This window comes from Leptonychotes weddellii, chromosome 10, assembly GCF_054177405.1.
Source record: "Leptonychotes weddellii isolate Sample4059 chromosome 10, ASM5417740v2, whole genome shotgun sequence".
Taxonomy (NCBI): Eukaryota; Metazoa; Chordata; class Mammalia; order Carnivora; family Phocidae; genus Leptonychotes; species Leptonychotes weddellii.
The window spans coordinates 89,832,901-89,856,874 of record NC_138378.1 but is presented as its reverse complement, the minus strand read 5'-3'; the positions used below and the strand labels follow the sequence as shown (position 1 = coordinate 89,856,874).

General features: G+C 45.7%; 1 protein-coding gene across 2 annotated transcripts in view; it reads left to right on the top strand.

The window, feature by feature from the left end:
* MERTK (MER proto-oncogene, tyrosine kinase) overlaps nt 1-23,974 on the top strand; it is a 105,059-nt gene that overhangs the window by 24,394 nt on the left and 56,691 nt on the right. For both annotated transcript variants that reach the window (XM_006737318.3, XM_081796792.1), the window contains exons 2-4: nt 3,934-4,342; nt 14,351-14,451; nt 16,579-16,752. In XM_006737318.3, coding sequence (XP_006737381.1) covers nt 3,934-4,342; nt 14,351-14,451; nt 16,579-16,752 — 684 coding nt within the window. The remainder of the gene's footprint in view (nt 1-3,933; nt 4,343-14,350; nt 14,452-16,578; nt 16,753-23,974) is intronic.

The window sequence follows — 23,974 nt, the reverse complement described above, 5'->3', positions numbered from 1 at the left end:
AAAAAGAAAGAATAATAGCTAATAGTTACTGAGTGTTGATTATGAGCCCGACATAGTAATAGGTCCTTCATTGCTAACAGCAACCTTATGAGGCACCGTTATTGCCATCCCCACTTCCCCTGTGAGGAAACTGAACCAGAAGCAGCCTCCTGGACTGTATTCTTCTAGCAACAACCAGAATCATGACCACTCCGGAAAACTCTCCTGTGTCCTGAGATTACATCCTTCCTAAATACTTGGTGTCGGACCGACCTTTCTGTCGTGGGACGATGGCGATAGTGAGGTCGGCTCCTGGCCTCTCCCCCATTCTTCCTGCTTCCTGGCCGCTCTGCTTGTTAGGTCTTTGCTATCTTCCTGGCGGGTTTCCCACCTCCTGGCCTCCTCCTTCCTGCTCGACTTGCTCCCGCTCAGCCGGATGTCAGTGCCAGGGTCAAGTAAGGCTCTGATCTTCCCCCTCCCCTGCTCAGAAACCTTCCAAGAATTGCTGCTGCCTCAGCCAGGATTCGGGGTTCTCCAAGGTCAACCTGTATCCACTCACTCTGTCACTTTGGTCCAAGCACAGGGATGCCACCCTACGGCTACATTCATGTTCCCAAACTATTAGGGTCTCCTCTTTCTCTTCAGTTTCGCACTGTCCCTGCCCCTTGAAACCCTGTCCACCTCTCCTTCCTCCTCTAATTCATGGCTTTACTTACTCATTCAACACACCTCCTTGGAGCATCGTCTATGAGCTGGCTGTAGTGTGGGTGCTAGGCCTCTTGGGGTTCTCAGTCCAGCAGGAGAGAAAGAACTGAATGAGGAATCACAGAAGGTGCTACAAAGGGGAGGGCCCCAGCACCTAATGTAGGAGGGCTAAGTGGTCGGGGGTGGGGAGGGACCAGGGAAGGCCTCCCTGACATTGTCAGGACCTCCCCCTCGCCCCAGTTAGCTTTGTCCCATTTCCCCCTGGGACCCTCTGCTGCCCCTCCTCTGGGGCAAGTGCCTTTCTGTACCCCATTAAATTATCACAGCAAATCTTAGACCCAGTAGGGCTATGTAAATATTGGTTGGGAATTGAATCACTGTGCCCACTCCTGGCAATTCAACTCATGGAGCTTAGCTATCTTTTCAGCCATCATAGTGATTACAGGGTGGGTTTTCTGCTCCTGACATCATCCGAGTGGGTAGCCTTGTCTTTAGTTTGTTCAGTGAGCTGCTTAGCTCATAGAAAACTGAAGACTATACCCAACTGTAATCAGAGGTTATTCTGCAGGGTTGGGATTACAAAACAGGTTTCCATTTTATATTTTCTGTGCTTCTATAAATATTTGAATTTTCCACTACCAACGTGGGTTACCTTTATAATTTGGCATTTTAAATATCTTTAAGTAAGTTAAACAAACCAAAGAATTATTTGCTTCTCCCACTCTACTTGTTTGCTTTATATTTCAAGAAAAACAAAGTTATCTGGACATACCCCTGACTTCCCATTCCCATGGATGTCAATGAATAAGGACCATAGACAAATTTGCTGACCTAAGAGGCTAAGGTGAATTGTAAGTGCTTCAAAGCCTCAAGAAAAAGAGCATTCTTGTGAAGGGTCTGCAGCCATAAAATAAACAGCCAGAGCATTTATAACTGCAGAAAGTGTCCCCAAATTCAGAGGAAGATGATGGAACTGGATGGGACCCAGGCAGAGCTTTGCCGTTCCCTGCTAAGAGCCCAGGCCCACATTTGTGCATAAGATTTGCATGGCATGGGGGTGACAGGGAGAGGCAGGGGCCCCTCTCTGCAGAGTCACCCTGACCACCACTCCCTGGAATAAATGAACGCTCCCATCACAGCACACTCATCTGTCTGGATGGCTGGGCTCAAGGCCAGCCTGCGGCTGACCCACATAGCCTCCCCCAAAGCATGCAGAGGTCCCCTGTTCTCCCACAGCCCCTGAGACCTCAGGCTAATGGCAAGCAGCCAACCTTCCCTGGTTTCTTATAGTGAAATCTCTTCTCCAACCTGGCATTCACCCTGGAGGCAGTTCTCAAATGCATCAACTATGAGAGCCGACCTGGCATGAAAGAGTCATATGGAGAAAACTCCCTAACAGAAGCCGTAACCTTCAGCTAAGGAAGATGTGCAGGCCAGAGTGACTTGGCAGGGAGGAAGCCAGAGGAACAAATGCTCAGATCCTTCCTTCTGCCCCCAGATCTCCTGCTTGTATCTCCATTGGCCAAATAAGTGCTTAGTTGACTCCCTAGGCTAAACATTATTTGTTGCTTATCTAAAATTCAAGCTTAACTAGGCATCCTGTGTTCTTATTTGTTAAATCTGGCACAACCCTAAGCAGAGACCACCCTACTCCCTCACACACACACACTCAGGAGCCCAGGAGGGTGTGACACCCTGAGTGTGGCAGAGGAACAGCTGTCGAGTGGGGACCCCCAGTCACTTACTCACAAAAAGCCAGCCCTGTGTCTCTCCCACTCTCTGCCTGTCTCAAGCACTGGTGGCCAACGTGTTTGAATATATAACCCCCAGCATAGATTGTATGCTCCAGAAGTGCTATTAAAAAAAAAACCAGAAGTAGGGCGCCTGGGTGGCTCAGTCGTTAAGCGTCTGCCTTCGGCTCAGGTCATGATCCCAGGGTCCTGGGATCGAGCCCCACATCGGACTCCCTGCTCGGCGGGAAGCCTGCTTCTCCCTCTCCTGCTCCCCCTGCTTGTATTCCCTCTCTCACTGTCTCTCTCTCTGTCAAAAAATAAATAAAATCTTTAAAAAAAAAAAACAAAAAACACCAGAAGTATCACTATTGTGGATCAGTATTTTTAGAAATACTTGAGGGCCAGATGAAATCAACATTTCCAGGTCCATTCCAGCAAGCAAGCATTTTACTAGAAGCTCCAAGTCATCCTGTAGTTGGTGACATGAATGACTGATGTTTTTCCCCCATATCTAGAGATGGGTCACGTTGAGGAGCAAGAATTGTAAACTGCTGTCTTTGTGACCAGTAGCAGCCTTTGCAAGACCGCTGGCCAAATTTGTGGCATAGTCTGTGAGTGAGAACACAGCCAGAAAAGTGATCTCGGGGGCCATCATCACCTTCCTGCCATGCTGTTGAGTTGGGTGTGAAGGACTTTGAATGAGTCACAATTTTGAAAAATGGGTGAAGGCGGTCAAAAGGTGCAAACTTCCGGTTATAAAATATATGAGTCCTGGCGATGTACAGTATGGTGACTATAGTTAACAATACTGCATTGTAAAAAAATCAAAATACTGTATTGTATACTCTCTACCTAAGAGAGTAGGTCTTTAAAGTTTTCATCACCAGAAAAAAAATTTTGTAACTACGTGTTGTGATGGTAGTCAACTAAGCTAACTAGATTATTATAATCATCATTTTGCAATATTTACAAATAATCAAATCATTATGTTGTACACCTGAAACTAATATAATTTGTCCATTATATCTCAATTAAAAAAAAGTAAACAGTTTTTGAGGGGGTGTCTGGGTAGCTCAGTCGGTTAAGTGTCTGACTCTTGATTTCACCTCAGGTCATGATCTCAGGCTCGTGAGATCGAACCCCGTATCGGGCTCCATGCTGAGCATGAAGCGTACTTAAAATTCTCTCCCTCTCCCTCTGCTCCTTCCCCCGCCCCGCCCCCCTCTTGTGCTCACACATGCTCTCTCTCTCTCTCTAAAATAAAATAAAATTTAAATGTAAAAAAGGAAACAATTTTTGATGAGGGGAGTTGTATTTCTTAAACATTCCTTAGGAGGGAAGTGAACAGATGAATGAACTTACGAATGAGAATATACATCCAGACGTATATTCTGCTCATGTTTTCTGAGGACACCAAGGATACCCCAATTCTCTCTCATCATGGCCTTAGAGATTGGGAATCTATTTGGAAAACTCCATTATTTAAAAGGCTAAAAATCAGATTTCTGTTTTCCAGCTGTTGCAGAGGTAAGGGAAGAAATCCAGCCTGACCTGCCATTGCCAGGAGGCCCGCAAGCTGACCACACGCCATTTTCCCTTCCTCACACCAGTGGACACCAGCCTGCCTTGATGTCTTCACCAACCCAACCCGGACAACTGCATACAGGGAATGCAGCCCATCCTGGGGTGACCTCTGCTGGGTCAAAGCTCCTACCGCCTCTTGCATTTAATCATACAATTGGCCACATAATACTTTCTGAACATAAAGATGTCAAATTTAATTGCTCCATCAATATACCTAATATGTACCAGGACATTGCAGTTATTTCTTGGTGGAAAGATGGGAAGGAGTTGCTTGGGGCACATCATGCCATTACTCAGTTTTATCCGGATGATGAAGTTACAGCAATAATCGCCTCCTTCAGGTATGTGTTCTCTCTTCCTTTCTTTTTTTAATGTTGTTATTTGTGATTCAAAAGCAAAACCCTCGAAGTTAAAAAACAGGTTTTTGTTTTTGTGTTAGCAACCCTCCTGGTGCATTTAGAGTGTAGATTAATAGCTGACAGTCTGTATCGTTGATCTCTTTTACGTTGATCTTGGCCCCACTGAAACTTGATTATCAGAGGCTCTGCATCCCGGGGAACCACTCCCCACCTCCCCCCACCGACCTACAAGTTATGTCAAATCCCGCTCGACTCAAGAGGTCTCCCAGTAGTAAGAACAGTGTTTCTTACCGGTTGTGAGGAGACATCTAAATCACCCCATGGGCATGGAGCTTTGAACACATTCCCATCCCTTTCATTTGCCTTATCCCCCCCTCTCTTCCACCTGTCCCCACCACCCCCTGCTTCTGCAGATCATGGTGGTGATGTAGCCCTCATGCCTATTGGGGTGGGAAAAGGTGGAAGGTGGAAGGTCTAAAGGCTGGGGAAATGAGACAGACCTTCAGCCACTTGGGTCACCGTCTCCATGTTCCACTTTGTTGGAGGGTCCAGCCAAATGCTCTAGGTGGCGGGGGTGTGTGTGTGTGTGTGTGTGTGTGTGTGTGTGTGTGTGTGACAGGGCTAAGCCAAGTCAGCATGTATATCTGGAAGAATCCATTGTTCCTAGGATTGCATCATCGTATTTGCATTGTACTGCAGACAGTGAGCCTGCTGCTTTGCTTTTCCCCCATCCCTTTTTTATTTACTACTCACTCCTCTTTAGCCAGGAGGGGTTTGGATTTTTCGTTTTGTTTGTTTTTGAGTCAGAGTCTCTGCACGTACAGCTTCAGAGTTCAGTGGACCTGTGGTCCTTGAAAGCTCAGAATGAGGTCAGAGCCACACAGTTGGAGCAAGTGCCTTTTCCCTGGGCTTCTTCCACTCGGAGCGGAGCCCTCTTTGATCTGGGACGTTTTCACTTTCTCTGGCCTGATACTCGGGGCAGTCCCAGACAGGGTCATGTCTTTGGTGAATCATTTTGTTTCCTTTTTAGAAAACTGCCTCAGAGATACCACAAGGCTAACAACTCCAGTTAGAGTTTAGTGTGTCAACACTTCCACAAGATGCACCCCCTTTTTTTTTCCATATTTTTTCCAAGTTAAAGGCTTGGTTAGCATCAAAGCAAAGAACATAGTTTTCACATTTTCCATTGGTTGATTTAAACTCTGGCTAGGTCTCTCGGGCTGCCATTCTCAGCCAGTGTCTGAGACCACTCAGGAGATTTGACTACATTCTTTTCTGCATCAGCTACAAAACACAGACATTTTACCATGCTATAGACACAGCTTCCGATGAGAGAAGTAAGATCATCATTTAATAATGAATAAGGAGTAATTTATTTTTTTTAAAGATTTTATTTATTTGAGAGAGAGAGAGAGCATGAGCAGGGGGAGGGGCAGAGGGAGAAGCAGACTCTCCAATGAGCAGGGAGCCCGATGCAGGGCTCCATCCTAGGACTCCAGGATCATGACCTGAGCCAAAGGCAGACGCTTAACCGAATGAGCCACCCAGGCACCCCTAAGGAGCAGTTTAAAGGCTTCAAGAAACAGAACTCTGGCACATTGGGCTCATCAGGTATCATTGGAGGAAAGTACTTCCCTGCTGACTCTGGGCTGGGGTTCCTGAACAGGGGTCCTGCCACTGGCCAGCCGGGAGACCATGGGGGAGCTGCCTTCTTGCCAAAGAGATGGGTTTGGACCCCATGACCAACAGCTTCAGGTGTGTTCAAGGGGTCCATGAGATGATTTTAAAGGACCTAAATTGGAGAGTTTTTAAACTTAAGAGTAGATAATGGTGTATCTTCCATTTGTGTCTTCAGAGTTCAGAAGGTTACCTGGGTCATAGTTTTAGAACTTTAGGAAAAAAATGATACTTTTGCATGGGTTCAGCTTCATTTTCATAAACTCATTCTGAAGGGGAAAAAATCTTATTTGGCCTCCAAACTAAGCCATAAAGCAAATTTAGTGCTCAGGATTCTTATAAATGGTGGATGCTGTGCTGAACTGAGCAGCTTTGGAGATAATACCAAGTCCACCATTATAATATTTTTCAGCTATATTAAAGCCATGTTCAGGTGATCCAGGAGCCATATAGAGATTCAATGAAGTAAATTATAGTGACTTAAGGTTATAAATATTTGTGTAATTTCTTGGCAGGAGAGAAGGATGTTGGAGCCCCTAAATTTGATATCTTTTAGGTGAGGGCCCTGAGGTCCCTATGAGTAGGGTGACTTGTCCAGGGTCACTAGGGAGTAAGCTGTCACCCTTAAGCAGGGGACTTGATTTGCACATCTGCAGTGTCTTCTATTCTCCCATCTCATAGGCCCTAAAACAGATCTACTCTGGTTCCCAGGAACAGTGAAGAGTTAAAGACTATTCCATGTATGGAATTTAATCAGGAATTCATTAGCCTGCAATTTTGTTGGAATTGCCATTAACAATACCTGTATGGACCACATGTATTTAAGGGAATGGACAAAATACAGATGTGTGTATATTGGCAGGGTCAGAGGAATTATGGAGAGAAACACGAGGTATTTCGAGTTAGGTTACAGAACCATTTTTGTATAAGGTGTTGTTATAAGAAAGGGTAGAATTATAAGAAATGAGTTTTGAAAATGATGGGGTCTCCAGATTGAGATCCCCATCCAGGTACCAGCATGCATCCTTTAACTATGAAGCAATTGTGGGTTGCTGGAGACTGACAGGATTGTGGATGTGATGTAACTTTCTTAGTCTTTCATGATTCCACATTTCCTCCTCTATATCAGGCAGACTCCACACTTACACTCCTAAATGCCCCATTCTGAAAACAAGGGTTAGTCAAGTGTCTGGACTTTGACCCTAGAACAAGATCCGTTCTGGTCAAAGGTGTAGATTAGGGCGTGTGCACACTTAAGGGAAGCTTTCCCCTCTTACTCCTTCCATTGCTTCCACACCCCCTCTTTTCCGTGGTGGCCCGATTCTGTCATGGTGCTCTCTCCCTTCCAAAGGAAGAAAAGATTGTGATAAAGTAATTTACACTAAGGAAAGCATTCACATTCACTGATGACATCATTTTAGACATGAGGAGTAGAGATTTTTTTTTTTTTCCAAATCACCACACAGGCAACTGCCCACCAGTTATAAAAACAGTCAGCCTTGCTCATGAAGGTGTTTGCAGGCACCTTATTGGGTGAATAACTACCTGAATGAACGTCTGGACATTGAGACAAGGAGGGTACCGCTGGTCTGTGTCCTGCATGTACCTGTGAACAGGATAGAGGGGAAGGGAGAACCTAAGGTCAGGAGCGGAAGTGCTGAGATAGTGTTAACATGTTAGTTAAGGTAGTGTTTCCTTCAGATTATGGATTTGGCCAGAAGGGAAAGTAAGGGGAGAGGACCTGGCATCACTCAGGAGCCAACTCATCTTTCAGTCAAACCTCAGTTTATTGAAACTGGGGATGGGAGTGGGGATGGAAATGATAGAAGTTCATGTGCATTTAAGTACAAGTCCCACCTACTTAGGAAAGACTAAAGAGATTTAAGATCATGAGTGAGAGTATCCCTGAAAGATTTAGAAATTGCTTGGTCTTAGTTTCTGTATGTATATATTTCAGTTATTTTATTTTATTTATTTATTTTTTAAAGATTTTATTTATTTATTTGAGACAGAGAGAATGAGAGAGAGAGAGCACATGAGAGGGGGGAGGGTCAGAGGCAGAAGCAGGCTCCCTGCCGAGCAGGGAGCCCAATGTGGGACTCGATCCAGGGACTCCAGGATCATGACCTGAGCCGAAGGCAGTTGCTTAACCAACTGAGCCACCCAGGCGCCCTCAAAGTTTTTTTAATAGTAATATATGTACTTCGTTAAACACTTAGAAAATACCAAACACATACAGAGAAACTGTGGCCCACAACCCCAAGGAAACCCTTCCAAGCACATATAAATTTAATATTCCTGAAATGAAATTGGCATTTCATGACACAGATGATTATGTATCTCATTTCGTTCACTTAACGTTATGCATGTTTTCCTGTATAATTAAAAGTCTTCAAACTATTTTAATGGCTGCTAAATGCCACTGTGACCTGCTGTTGTAAAACAGAAGCACATATAGAAGAACATAAATGAAATTGTAAAGGGAAAGCCTTAAATCTTATTTTCAAAATGCCAACGTCCGGGGCGTATACAAGGGAAGAAATAACTGATATGGTACCTCAAGTCCAGATGCCCTCTTGAAGTGGGTCCATTCTGTGCTAATAATTCACATTTTTTCCTCTTTCACTTGGGTATCTATTATAGGTGTAGGAAACACTCAGTGTCTGCTAGCGGGTTGGGGTGTTCCTAATTGATGGTTTAGTGATTAATACTGAAAATTGTGCCCCACACCCCACATACCCCGCATTCCTGACCTAGTCCTGGATGGTGTGCAGCTCAGGCTGCATTTCTCCAGAGCGTCTAGTTTTTCTCCTTTGCAGGGCTTAAGTCACCGGGCTGGGCCACCCCCTTGGCTCTCCAACTGGTATTGCTGCCTCTATCTGTGCGTGATACCAACTTGAAACTGTAGCTCATCCCTTTGTCCAGATCCCAGGATGCTTCATAGCCAGGGTCTTTCCCTGGAGTCTCTAAAAGAGGGTGTAATTTTGGGGATACACAGTTAGCTCTACAGTCTGGCACAGGGCATAAGGAGCTCTCTGGCTTAGGTGGAAACACTAGTTAGGGTGTAAAACATTCCAGGCAGGCACCAGCCATCAGACCAGAAGACTGGGGATACCAACTCTCAAGCAAAAACAAAAGCCGCTGTTCCTGTGGGCAGCCAGGCCCTGCAGATTTAGTTTATTGGGGTAATTTGTGGCCAAGGGAAAGGATTTGATATGTTTTCTGTGTAGCCTCAGGATTCCCCAGTGGGAATTAAATTCTAGCTTAGTTGTCAGTAGCTTAAGCTGGAAGGACTTTATTGCTTTCAAAAATTGGAGTTCTTTAAAAATTTTTTCATTTTTAATTTTTTTATCATGGTAAAATATACATAAATGTATTTTAACCCTTTCCGAGTGTACAATTCAGCGGCATTAAGTACATTCACACTGTTGTGAGGCCCTCACCACCATCCATGCCCAGAACTTTCTCATCCTCCCAAAAGGAAACTCTGTGCCCATTAAACCCTAACTCCTCACCCCCTTTTCCCTCAGTCCTTGGTGATCTCTATTCTACTTTCTTTCTCTGTGACTGTGACTACTCTGGGTACCTCATGTAAGTGGAATTGTGCGACATTTGCTCTTTTTTGTGTTTCTTTTAAGAAGGCTGTAGAATTTAGCTGCTTCTCAAGAGTCATTCCTGAGCAAGGCAGTCTAGCTGTGAGGGGTCTGCAGGACAGGGAGGCTCTGTGTGTCCTTGCAGCTGGTCCTGGAGCTAACCCAGCTGAGGCTGCACTATTGTGACGGGCTTTGCAGCTGCTGGCCCCACGGCTCTGTCCAGGTGGTTCCTGTCTAGACATGGTGGCTGAGTCTGTATGGTGGCTTTGGTTTTCCCTGGTTCAGATGTTTGTATTTGGCCAAAATCTGACACGATTTTTACACCTTCTTGGAAGCGATGCATACACATGGCAAAATACTCCAACGGTTCAAAAATCCTCTCTTCCACTCCAGCTTCCAGCCCTTCCCCAGCGAAGAGCTGTGGTTATCCAATTCTTGGGTATCTTTCGTAGATATTCAATCCATTTGAGGTGTGTGTGTGTGTGTGTGTGTGTGTGTGTGTGTGTGTGCACGCGTGCGCCTGGCCTCAGAGTTCATCTAATAAAATGTTACAGCTCTGGTTAAATCAAAACCCAGGACTCAGCATTTTTTGTGGCTGTGTAAATGCTGTTTTCAGCTGAGTCATGTAGTAGGCTGTGATTACCATCTTACCTCTGTATAGCTTTTTTGATTTTCCTCAATTTAAGAGCTTCCTTGTTGGTTAGTTTGCTTAATTTTCTAAGTATCAATCTCTCGTTTGTCCCTAAACTCTAAAAGCATCTCCTCGCAAAGTGATGAAATTACCAGACCTGGTTTTTTCCTGAGGAGTTGCCTGTCCTGAGGCTGTCCCTCCTTCTGCTCCGGTCTGGGCAACTTGCCCCCCAACTCTGAGGTACAGCTCAGTCATCTTTGCTCCTATTGTGGGGGCCCTTGTTGCTCCTGTTTCCTCCAGGAGCCCCAGGTTCCACATACCCCGCCCCCAACCCTGTTCTTGGCTTTTACTCCTTCACTTTGGCATGGGGCCCATCTTCCACTAGCATGGTATTTGCATGTCTGAAAATGCCATTATCTTTTCTGCCCTCACCTTGAGGTAGTTTGGCTGGATACAGAATTCAAAAGGGAAATAATTTCCTGTTGTCGTTTGGAAGTCATTGATAAATCTCCTTTTCGCTCGAAGATTTGTTCCTGAGAAGGGTGGTGCTGTTCTGATTCATGGCTGGTACTGCTTTACTTCTCTCTGGAAGCTTCTGGGATTTCCACTTTAGCTTGGAGTGGTGACATTCTCTGGTGAACCCCTTAGTGGGTCTTTTCTCTCCCACTGTGCTGCCCACCTAGGGGCCTGGTTAGGAAAGACCTAGATCTCCAGTTGTGGGGCATTTTCTTCAGTTATGCTCCCCTTCCTGTGTTCTTTCTGGAACTCCTCTTGCTCCGTTGTTGGAACCCTTAGATTGCTATTCAGAGCTCAGAGCCCTTGTGGGGAACCTCCAGAGACTCCCTGCTGTTTCCTTTAGGGAGGAGGAGCTTGGGGGCAATCACTCCTGTCTCCACCTCACCCCCTCCCTGCCTTCAGCACAGCGGCCTTTACTTGCTTGTCTAGGAGGCAACAAGTAGAACTATTTGTGGAAAATGTTTCCTGTGCTGTTAGTAAGATGGATCTGGACTTGCTAAGTAACTCAGGCACATAGCCCTTCTCCCCAGTTGATCGCCTTTTCCTGATGTGATCACGTTCCCTTTGCACTCTCCTTTTGTATTCCTGGCCTGAATTTTCCTTCCTTGCTCTTTGGCTTAAGGTACTCCTAGACTTTTTGTGCCTTTTGCATCTGATTTCTGCAGCCCAAGCTGGGCTGTTAAAATGTTACTTATGCCTCATGGTTTCTCAGTTCTCTGGGGCCTCCGCACAGATGTTCTTTGCATCCTTGGGCTTCCTTCCTGCGGCTTTGCCTTGTATGTCTCTGGGACCTTCACTCGCATTCTGGTCCCTGTCTCTCTAAGTCATGCGGCAAGCCTGCTGCGACGCTGGGGTCCCAGACCCCGAGCCATAGCCAGATCTTCAAAGGCACGGCTGTCCTCAGCCTGTCAGATCACATCGTTAGTCCGGCCCCTGGGTCTTGCCTTAAGAGAATGACTCCTCTTCTAAAGTGAACTTGTGAAATATGTGGAAAGGAGCCCCCCTCTTCAGTAACCATCATCCTTGGTATTTTTTTTGGAACTGCAGAGAAGACTAGAATGGTCAGCCATGCAGAATCTTTAGGAGCTGCCAACCATTCAGCTACTAGCTGATACCCATGACGGACAGGGCGCCATTCTAGACACATGCTTCTCTCCTTCTTTCTTCCTGCCACCATGACATTCTGGGAGATTTATCAGAAGAGGGTCAGCTAGGCCCTTATTTGGAGATATTTGTCCTGTGAGGTCTCTTCCCATGTTCTTCCAGTGACCTCTAGACATTGTGATCTTCGTTCCTGCCCTAAAGCGTGGAGAGATCTGGCCTTTCTTTGACCTCGAGTCCTTCCCAAGTCCAACATTCATTCATCAGGTGCAATTCCAAAATTATATCACTCCTACACAGGAATGAGGGGAAAGGCGAAGACAGAGTATTCTAAATCAATGGGGTGCTGCTGAGATTGGCACATCAGGAAGTGCAGGTGACAGCTGAGAGTCACATTATTTGGTCTTGGAAATAATAAGGAGGTAATATTAACCCAGGCAGCTCTGGTTCCCCTAGTTTTGAGTGACACCATTGTTGTTGTTATTGTTTTTAGATTTTATTTATTTATTTGAGAGAGAGTGTGAGCAAGAGAGCACAAGCAGGGGGAGCTGAAGAGGAATGGGGACAAGCAGACTCTCCACTGAGCAGGGAGCCTGATGTAGGGCTCAATCCCAGGACCCTGGGATCATGACCTGAGCCAAAGACAGACGCTGAACCAACTGAGCCACCCAGGTGCCCTGACTGACACCATTCTTGACATATATTTTAGTTACTCTGCTAGTCAGAAGCTAAAAGGGAACTGCAAAATGGCATTACTGGGGAGAAGTTGTAATTTAAAATGTTCCTGGGGTGTTGGGTGGCTCAGTCAGTCAAGCATCTGCCTTCGGCTCAGGTCATGATCCCAAGATCCTTGGATTGAACCCCACGTCGGGCTCTCTGCAAATAAATACATAAAATCTTTTTAAAAAAATGTTCCTTGTTTGTTCTAAAAACGTGTGTTCAACCTCCAGGCCTAGGTGCCCCGCTGTGGCAGGTGGGCTCCTGATGCCCCGTATGTGTTCATTCTAGCAGCTGCCGCCTGTTGCCTGGGGGCCCGTGGGCCAGGATGGCGACCCCTGTCACCTTGCCAGCTTCCTGGTCTCTTTTAAGCATTCAGCTTCAGCCCTTGACAAGGACTTGATTTTGCTTCGGGATAAATACGTTGTATCAGGGAGCAAGCTGCTGGAAAGGAAGATGGACCCCCTCCATGGTTTTCTTCTTTTACTTTTTTTCTCTCGCCATGACCTTTGCTCTGTCTGATGAGCAGAGTAGAAGAAATCAGCATCTTTGGGCCAGGGAAGGTGTCCTCTCTTGGAGAGTGTCCGCGAGCATTTCAAAGAGTTCCTCCATTCCCTCACCTCTTCCCACCTCCAGCTAAGGACAGGTATTGTGTAGCTTCCTGCTTGTAAACATGCTGGAAGCGGGGAAAGCAGGATTCTCAAGTTTTTAGAGCCAAGTCCGCCTGTTTATAGCAGATACTTTACAACATGTAGTGCTCAAACTGTAGTATGGGGAAAACAAAAGAAAGGTGATCTATAATAAAATAATATGAATGTGAACGTGTAAATGCCAGGCATGACCCCTCCAGGAGAGAATAGACAATATAGGGACTTGCATGCCCCCTGCCATGCCCCCACGCACATGGCAACTGCAAATGGAGACGTGCTATCAGTGATCTGAGTCATGGCCAAGTTCCAAACAGCACAGAGGGATGGTGGCCCCCATTTTCAGGTAATTGCAGCCCTGGGAAATTAGGTGGATATTAAAACCAGACACAATTCTTTGTTTGTATGTAAATGGAACTGGGTTCTAGTCTCAGAAAGTCATCTGGGATATGGAACAGTTGCCCCTGGCCCCTAAAAATTGCCCTTGGCCCCTAAAAGCCATGGTGCCCCTTAGTTTTTGTGCCCACCTAAAATAACCCTACAAATTTGCAGAATACCTTGATGGGGCAATACCCCAGTATAGAGAACCCTGGTATATAGCCTATCATTGAAGGCAAGACGAATAACAGCACATGCATTAATCATGGTTCTTCAGAGAAACAGAACCAAAGAGGGAACGAGAGAAAGTTATTCTAAGGAACTGACTAATGTGATTGTGGGTGTTAGCAAATCCGAAATGTGCAGGGCATCAGCTAGAGACCCAGGGAAGAGTTGGTGTTGCAGTCTTGCATCTGAAGGCAGTTTGGAGGCAGAATTCCCTCTTCCTTGGAGGATCTCTGTCTTTGCTTATAAGGCCCTCAGTTGACCAGATGAAGCCCACCCATGTTATGAAGGGTAATCTTTACTCAGAGTCTACTGATTTAAATGTTAGTCACACTTGAAAAATACATCTAGAGTAATGTTTGACCAAATATCTAGGTACCATGACCTCGTCATGTTGACACATAAGGTTAATATAGCGTATGACGAAGAACTTGAAGAATGTTCTGCTCCTAAAAGGAACTCAAAGGGTAGTCACTGTAAATATCTTTATGTGTTTTCTTTGAAGCATAACCAATGTGCAGCGTTCAGACAACGGGTCATACATCTGTAAGATGAAGATAAACAATGAAGAGATTATGTCTGACCCCATCTACATCGAGGTCCAAGGTAAGTCCGGAGTGGCCTGTATTAATTGCTTTGCATATAAAACTCTAGAATTTGGCGCGCCCATTTATAACTCTGTATGCAAATTCTGCAAATTGGTAAGCACTGAAATTTTACAAGGTGATCCTCTCTTGAGACTTTAGGTAATAATGAATGAATGACATGAATTCGATTCTCAGTTTTAGCTCAGCAATAGGGCTGAGATAAAAATGGATTATGGACTTTCTTGTCTTCAGGTTTTTTACAGTTTAGAAACCTGGAGACTTTTTTTGGAAGCAAAATGCATTCCACTATCCAGTTCTCAGTGTTGGCGTCAGATACCACTCACGTGGTCTAGTGGTGATTTGCCTCAGAGGGTGAGCAGTTTTCCTGAACTGGATCAGCGGCTCGATCTGGGACTAATCTGGGGCCCTAGGATTTATTGGGTACATGGTTCAGTACAGTTCCATCATATGTCATGAGATGGGCTCAGTGGGGGTACAAAGTGAGACATGGACTAGGAGAAGGAGGTCTCTGCCCTCAAGGAACTTGAACTGCAGTGGGAAGTGTCAGCTGATGCCTAGGTGAGCCCAGGTCCTGAGGCCCCAGGTCTCCAGGTGTGCGTGCCTGGTTCTGCAATGACAGGGCCTATCAAGGAAGGCTTCAAGGAGGAGGCACCTCTATTATCACCACAGGTGATCACTCCTCACCAGCCCACAGGCTGCCTCCAGGGCCCTGCATCCCAGCTTTCTGAGCACCCCTGCCATCAGAAGCACCCAAACACCTTTCTTTTCTACTTTCACCTGACCCTCCTCCCCACAGGCTTTAGAATAGGTGATTGGCTATTCAGGGAAGTTCATCTAGAACCATCTCCCATTGAAAGGCTGCTCTCCTACCCATTGTTTTGCAAAACTAAACCTCATACCCACTAATGCTGCAGGAGGCCTGAGGGAGAGACCCTCTCAGAGGAGTCTCCTTTAGAGCTTTGTTCTAGGCCCATCCCAGGCTGGACAGCTAAGCCTCCTCAGGGTTATGTCAACATCATCCCGCGGGTGGGGGACGTGATGGTAGTGTTCCTATGTTTGCTGTTAACCTTGGAAATATATTAAGAGGGGCGCCTGGGTGGCTCAGTTGGTTAAGCGACTGCCTTCGGCTCAGGTCATGATCCCAGGGTCCTGGGATCGAGTCCCACATCGGGCTCCCGGCTCAGCAGGGAGCCTGCTTCTCCCTCTGACCCTCTCCTCTCTCATGCTGTTTCTCTCTCGCTCGCTCTCTAATAAATAAATAAAATCTTTTAAAAAAAAATAAAAACAAAAAATAAATATATTAAGAGGACATTTAACTTGTCAGAATCCCAGCAAAATGCCCAGGGCAGGAACACGTTAGGTCCAAATGGAGTTTTTGCAAAACTTTGAAACAGGAAGAAAGAATCCCATTTGCCACTCCCACATCATTCCTTCTGGGATCAGATCTGTCAGTTCCCAATCCCAGAAGAACATAATTTAAATCCCTGAGGACAGTTAGCTTGACCTGCTAATTTTTTGGCACATGCTCCAAATGAGTATTAACTGGCTTTCTCTGAGATATTTCTAAAGTTCCCTTCCTTATGGCCTCGATCCTGAATTACAGTCAAAGATCTTAGGATTATAACTGTATAACTGTGTCTACACTGTGCTCGTGAGAATGTAGTTTGAAAAGCGTCCAGCCCTGCACAAGTGTACAGATTTTAGAATTCATTATCGCTCATCTTAAAGTAGATGGTCCTCAAAAACAGGCGGACCTATTACGTGGCTTTGTTTTTACTCTGTGTGTATTTTGGGAAGGAATACTGAAAACGTGAGAGCCTCTCCGGAGTCTGAGCAACACCTGATTTCAACACTGCCAGGCGTCCCTTCTGGTAAAACCAGTTCTGAATCCCCACCACAACCCCTTTGGAAAAGAACCCTAGAAAGCCTGCTGGAGCTAGTCGGGGAGGCATTAGCTTCTATCCTTTCTGAGCCAACTTTCAGAAGGTGAAAACTGGCCATTTCAGACCGGAGGTGGTATATAAAGAGATCTACTGCCAAGTTCCAGAACAGTCTCCATTCCCCTTGGGGCTCCAGCTTTGCCCGCGGACCTAAGACGCTCTTTCACTGAATGCTTTCTCCGCAGGCCTTCCTCACTTTACTAGACAGCCTGAGAGCATGAATGTCACGAGGAACACGGCCTTCAACCTCACCTGTCAGGCCGTGGGCCCTCCTGAACCCGTCAACATTTTCTGGGTTCAGAACAGCAGCCGTGTTAATGAACAGCCGGAAAAGTCCCCCTCTGTGCTAACTGTTCCTGGTAAGTCCGAGTCGGGTGCTCGAACAGTGGAAGGGGTCAAAAGCTCGGTGCCCGCTGCTGGCACCGTGCAGGGGAATGAAACACGGGGGCAGCCGAGTCGGGCCGGGGCTGCGGAGAGGGAGGTGGGAATCTCCGGCGTGAGAGTTCGCGAGCCGGGGGTGGGAAGTGGGCGAAGGTGCTGAGGGGTGCCTGTGCTTAAGTGAACAGAGTGGCCAGGATCCCCGAGCCCTGGCAGCGGGAGCCCTGCTCACACCTCCCATTGCAGCCGGGCCTTTGCTGGCCTTCGCTTCGGGAACCACCGACGTGAAGACCACTGATGTGAGGTTTGACAGCAAGGAACCGCATTGGTCACGGGGGCCGTTGTGGGACGATTGAGTCATTGTGGGATCGTGGCCACACTGACAGTCAGTGGGCATTCGGATTCCCATCTGCATGGAAGCGCCCCAGCTTTGTCCCTGGCACTCCCCTGGCCGAGCTCTTGGAGTCACCGCCCTTGCCATTTCCCATGCTGCTAAAGCCAACTGGCTCCCATTTGGCTTCTCTCAGGGCATCTTTCAGCAACATCTGGCAAGGGTGCCACCCCCGAATCCTTCCTTTCTTCATGCATTCAGCGACTGTGTTGCAAGGGAGTGCTGTATGCCAGAGGCTGTTCTCGGTACTGGGAACACAGGGGCGAACTTCTGGTAACAGTCTTCCAGGCTTCCTTCCCACTGCAGGGCTCCTTCCCTGCCCTTGACAGCCTCATTCCTGGACCCACTGCTTTTCACTCTGAGACACGCCCCCCGGGAGAGTTCCTCTACGTCCCCAACCTCAATACCATCTTTATGATGATGGCCTTGAGCTTTGTTATCTTCTAAGCTTCAGGCCCATGTGCCCATCTCCCTGCCTGGCATTTGCACTTGCTGGTGCATAGGCATCTTAAAATGAAACTCTTTTTTTTTTTAAAGATTTTATTTATTTATTTGACAGAGACACAGCAAGAGAGGGAACACAGGCAGGGGGAGTGGGAGAGGGAGAAGCAGGCTCTCCGCTGAGCAGGGAGCCCGATGTGGGCCTCGATCCCAGGACCCTGGGGTCATGACCTGAGCCGAAGGCAGATGCTTAACGACTGAGCCATCCAGGTGCCCCCTAAAATGAAACTCTTGATCCACCTCCCCTGCAGACGTTTTGCCCCAGAATTCCCTATCTTAGTAAAGGATACCACCATCGGCCCATCCTTCCTCTTTCTCATTTTTCATGTTGAATGCATCAGCGAGTTCTGTCCATTCTGCTTCTCCTGTGTGTCCCGAGCCTGTTTGTTCTCCATCCATGCTGCAGCACCCCGCTCCACAGCACTGCTGGCTCCCGCCAACGCCAGTGCAGGAGCTCCCGAAGGGGTCTCTGTTTCCAGCCCTGCCGCCACTCTAATCCATCCTCCTCAGTGGCTCCCTGTTGTCTTAGACTGTCACTCAGAGTCATTCCTGCCCCTGCCATCAGCCCTGTGTGCTCTGGCCACCGCCCAACTGTCCAACCCAACCCCACCCCACCTTCTTGTCCCTGCTTATTTAAGCACTAGTCATCCTGATTATCTGTCATTTCCTCACACACATAGTCCTCCTTCCTGCCTCAGGACCTTTGCCTTCTCTCTTCTGTCTACTTTTTTTTTTTTTTTAAAGATTTTATTTATTTATTTGAGAGAGAGAGCACGAGCAGGGGGAAGAGACAGAGGGAGAGGGAGAAACAGACTCCCTGGTGAGCAGGGAGCCCGATGCGGGACTCGATCCCAAGACCCCGAGATCATGACCTGAGCCGAAGGCAGACGCTTAACCTACTGAGCCACCCAGGCGTCCCTCTCTTCTGTCTACTTATAGTGTTCTTCCACTTGCCCTTCGTCCTATGACACAACTCAAATATCACTTCTTCCAGGAAGCCTTCCCTAGTCATTCAACTATTTTAGGTCCTCCCTACCTCTTTATTGACTCCCAGTCATGAGTTCTTGTGGACTCCATTGTTGCAGTCGTCACAGTCTTATCATCACCCGTTTATTTGTTTAGTCTCCTTGTCTGTCTTCTCAGAGACTATATGCTCAGCAAGGACAAGGACTTTGTCTGTCCCAAGGCAGTGCCTGACTCATAGTAGCACTCACTGAATATTCATGGTGACAACAGACCAGCAAGTGAATGCCAGCCCCTCAGTTTTACCTCTGGATCACTTTCCTAACTCCTCACTGCATAAGGAATATTATGGTTTTCTCTGCCTCCATCTGAATTGTCTTTGAGTTTCTCCAAGGAGTTGATAATCAAGCTACTTCTTAGTTCAAAATCAGTTTGAGGAACCTCCATACTGTTCTCCAGAGTGGCTGCACCAGTTTGCATTCCCACCAACAGTACAAGAGGGTTCCCCTTCCTCTGCATCCTCGCCAATATCTGTTGTTAATTTTAGCCATCCTGACAGGTGTGAGGTGGTATCTCATCATAGTTTTGATTTGTATTTCCCTGATGCCGAGTGATGTTGAGCATCTTTTCATGTGTCTGTTAGCCACCTGGATGTCTTTTTTGGGAAAGTGTCTATTCACGTCTTCTGCCCATTTCTTAACTGGGATATTTGTTTTTTGGGTGGTGAGGTTGATAAGTTCTTTCTAGATTTTGGATACTAACCCTTTATCAGATATGTCATTTGCAAATATCTTCTCCCACATTATCAACTATGGAGAGAGCCCAAATGTCCACTGACAGATGAATGGATAAAGAAGATGTGGTATACACACACACACACACATACACACACAATGGAATATTACTCAGCCATCAGAAAAGAATGAAATATTGGGGCATGTGGGTGGTTCAAGTCAGTTAAGTGTATACCTTCTGCTCACGTCATGATCTCAGGGTCCTGGGATCCAGCCCCGCGTTGGGCTCCCTGCTCAGCGGGGAGTCTGCTTCTCCCTCTCCCTCTGCCCCTGCCCCTGCTTTTGCTTGTTCTCTCTCTTTCTCTCTCTCTCACATATAAATAAATAAAATCTTTTTTAAAAAAAAGAATGAAATCTTGCCATTTGCAACTACATGGATGGAGCTAGAGTGTATTATGCTAAGTGAAATAAGTCAGAGAAAGACAAAAACCATATGATCCTCACTCGTGGAATTTAAGAAAGAAAACAGATGGGGGCGCCTGGGTGGCTCAGTTGGTTAAGCGACTGCCTTCGGCTCAGGTCATGGTCCTGGAGTTCCGGGATCGAGTCCCGCATCGGGCTCCCTGCTCGGTGGGGAGTCTGCTTCTCCCTCTGACCCTCCCCCCTCTCATGTGCTCTCTCTCATTCTCTCTCTCAAATAAATAAATAAAATCTTTAAAAAAAAAAAAAGTATATATATTCTTTTGTGTCAGCCTTCTTTCCCTCAACATGATGTTTTTGGGATTCATCCATGTTGACGTGTGAGTAGTATGTTATTGCCCATAGTGCTCTATGTGGTATGGATGTGCTATGTTTTGTTTATTTGTGTGGTGAACACTTGGGATGTTTATGGCTGTTGGCTATGATAAATAAAGGAGCTACAGATACTTGTGTGCAAGGCTTTGGGGAGACATATGTTTTTATTTTGTCTTGAATAATACCTGGGAGAACTGCTAGATCACATACTAGGTATATGTTTAACTTTTAAGGAAACCACCAAACTGTTCTAAAGTTGTACCAAGTTATATTCCTAGCCACAGTGGATGAGTGTTCATTGCTCTATCCATGTCCTTGCCAACATTTCATATGGGTAGTTTTTTTTTTTTTTCATTTTAGATATTCTAGTGGATGTGCAATGGTAAATTTTAAATTTGCATTTTATTTCCCTAATGTCAAATTTTTTGAAAAGATTTCATTTATTTATTTGACAGAGAGAGACACAGCGAGAGAGGGAACACAAGCAGAGGGAGTGGGAGAGGGAGAAGCAGGCTTCCCACTGAGCAGGGAGCCCGATGCGGGGCTCGATCCCAGGACGCTGGGATCATGACCTGAGCCAAAGGCAGATGCTTAACGACTGAGCCACCCAGGCGCCCCAGTAATGTCAAATTTTAAATTAGATTTAGGAAAGGTTTTAGTGGGGAGCCTGGGTGGCTCAGTCGGGTAAGCATCTGATTTGGCTTAGGTCATGATCTTGGGGTCCTGGGATCGAGCCCCATGTTGGGTTCCCTGCTCAGTGAGGAGCCTGCTTCTCCTCTGCCTCTGCCCCTCCCCACTGCTTGTGCTCTCTCTCTCAAATAAATTAATAAAATCTTTAAAAAGAAAAAAGACAAGATTTTAGCATTTTTTTTCTTGTGCTTATAGACCAATCATATATCATTGTATTTCATTGTATCATTTCGGGTCTTTGGCCTATTCTCATAAAAATCTTAGAATCAGCTTGACAGCTTTTGCAAAAGAGTCTGTTGTGATTTTGTTTGCAATTGTATTGAATTTATAGATCAGTTTATGGGGAGATCACATCTTAATAATATTGAGACTTCCAATCCAAGAACACACTCTGTCCATTTATTTAGCTCTTCTTTAATTTCTCTCAGCAGTTTTTTATAGTTCTTGATGTAGAGGTATTATATGTCACTTGTTAAAGTTATTTGTAAATACTTTATGTTGTTGATGCTGGTAAGTATCACATTTGAATTCATTTCCCAATTATTAACTATTAGTATATAGGAAATAAGTGGATTTTTGTATGTTGATCTCATATCCTGCAACCTTGTTAAATTAATGTATTAGTTCTAAGAGGGTTTTGTTGTTGTTTTGTAGATTCCTTAGATATTTTATGTAGACAGTGTCACTGCAAATAGAGACAGTTTTACTTCTACCTGTCCAATCTTGCCTTTTTATCTCGGTCCCTTTCCTTATTTTACTGGCCAAGACTCTAGCGCAATGCTGAATTAAAGTAGGAAGAGTTCATGTCTCTGTCCCAATCACCAACTATGACATAAACTGGGTTTTGGTCAGTGCCCTTCATTTGGTTGAAGAAGTTTCCTTCTATTCTCAGTTTGCCAAAAATTTTATTTTTTTTATCATATGATCATCTAGTTTTTCTCCATTATTCTCCTAATACAGCAAATTACATTGATTTGATTTTCAAATGCTAAACCAGTGTTGCGTTCCTGGGACAAACTCTACTTGGTCATGATATATTGTGGTGGATTCGATTTGCTAATATTTAGTTAAAGATTTTTGCATTTACATTTATTCTATTTCACTGCCAGCCTAGGGTCATACCAACCGGGTGTACGGCCATTCACTTCTGATACTGACTCCCCAGTCTACCCCAAGGCTCACTTCAGATGCCAACCACGAGTCTCAGGGTGGGGGGGTCCCCAGACCACCTGCATTTCTTACTGACTGGCTATAAATTTGGAGATTCCCATGACCCCCTCTGGTTTGATAATTTGCTAGAACAACTCACAGAACTCAGGAAAGTGCTATGCTTAACAATTACAGTTTTATTACACGGGGTATACCTCAGGTGGTATCTGGGAGGGTCCTGCATACAGAGCTTCCGTGCCCACTCCTCTTTGAATCAGGGTGTGTCACCCTCCTGCCACATCCAGGAAAAGGACACTCTACTGAGTTTTGGGGTGCAGATTTTTTACTGAAGTTTCCTTGCATAGGCATAACTGATGAAATCATTGGCCATGTGATTAAACACAATCTCCAGACCCCTCAACTCTCTCATCACATGGCTGGTCGTTCTGGTGATCAGTCTCCATCCTGAGGTTTTCTAGGGGCCCATTCTGAGTCACCTCATTAGTCTAACAAAGCTACTCCTGTCACTCAGGCAATTATAAGGGACAAAAGCTAAATTCTTTATTGTACAACAATGCTCATGAGGGCAGTGGTCTATAATTTTGTTTTCAGAATGTCAGTTTTTGGTATCAGGGTATTGTCCTCAAATACTAGTTAGGAAGTATCCCTACCTCCTCTATTTTCTGAAAGTTTAGTAACATTGGTGTTGTTTTGAAAAGACATGCATAAAGTTCAGTGGAAGCTGCAATATAGTGTTTGGGACACAATATTTCTGGTAATGCAGTTTGCATTACTATTTCTGATGAAGGTTAACATGTTGATTAATGTTGAGTTTGAAGCTAACCGAAATCCTCGGGTCTTTTTTCTCATCAATTACTGCAAAGCCAAAGCTCTCCTGCTTCTTGTATATTTAATTATTTTTGGAAGTTCAGACTACCATTTATCCTTATAAAAATTTAAAATATCGTCCCAGCCCACAGAGGCCATTCGGAACCTCGATCCTCTCCTTCAATTAACAAAACACTCCCCCCACCCTCGCGCTTTGTGCTGCCTTTTGTGTTTCATCCAAGTTGCTGATGAAAATCTAGATTCCATTCTAACTGAGGGCAGAGTCCAGTGGCCTGTTGATAAAGGCAGACTCTGAGTTGACCTCAGCTCATTAAATCAACTTTCTTGGCTACCGTTCAACCATTAGTAAATCTGCTTGCTTTTATTTTCCCTCCATTTATTTCTCTTTCTTATCTTCTGAGATATTATTACTACATCGGGCTAGTAACTATCACAGAAAGTCTGGAAATCAGCTTGAAATTTATTTCGAAATCAAACCTGACTTCTGGGTGAGCCGAATGACTAGATGTGACTGTTTCCTGCATTCTTACAGGCACCAGTTTGATAGCCCTCTCTCTCTCTCTTTTTTTTTTAAGATTTTATTTATTTATTTGAGAGAGGGAGACAGAGATAGCAACAGAGAGCAGGAGTGGGGAAGAGAAGGAGAAGCAGGCTCCCCACTGAGCAGGGAGCCCAATGTGGGGCTCAAAACCGGGGCCTGGGGATCATGACCTGAGCCGAAGGTAGATGCTTAACCGACTGAGCCACCCAGGCGCCCCTGATAGCCCTCTCTTACATTTTATGGTGGATTTCTCTCTCAATGATTCTTTTTTTTTTTTTTTAAAGATTTTATTTATTTATTTGAGACAGAATGAGAGAGAGAGAGCACATGAGAGGGGGGAGGGTCAGAGGGAGAAACAGACTCCCTGCCGAGCAGGGAGCCCGATGCGGGACTCGATCCAGGGACTCCAGGATCATGACCTGAGCCGAAGGCAGTCGCTTAACCAACTGAGCCACCCAGGCGCCCCTCTCTCAATGATTCTGTACTACCAGGATCAGTGTCATTTTTCTTTATGAAAATAGGGACAGGGTCGCCTGGGTGGCTTAGTCAGTTAAGCGTCTGCCTTCACCTCAGGTCATGATCCCAGGGTC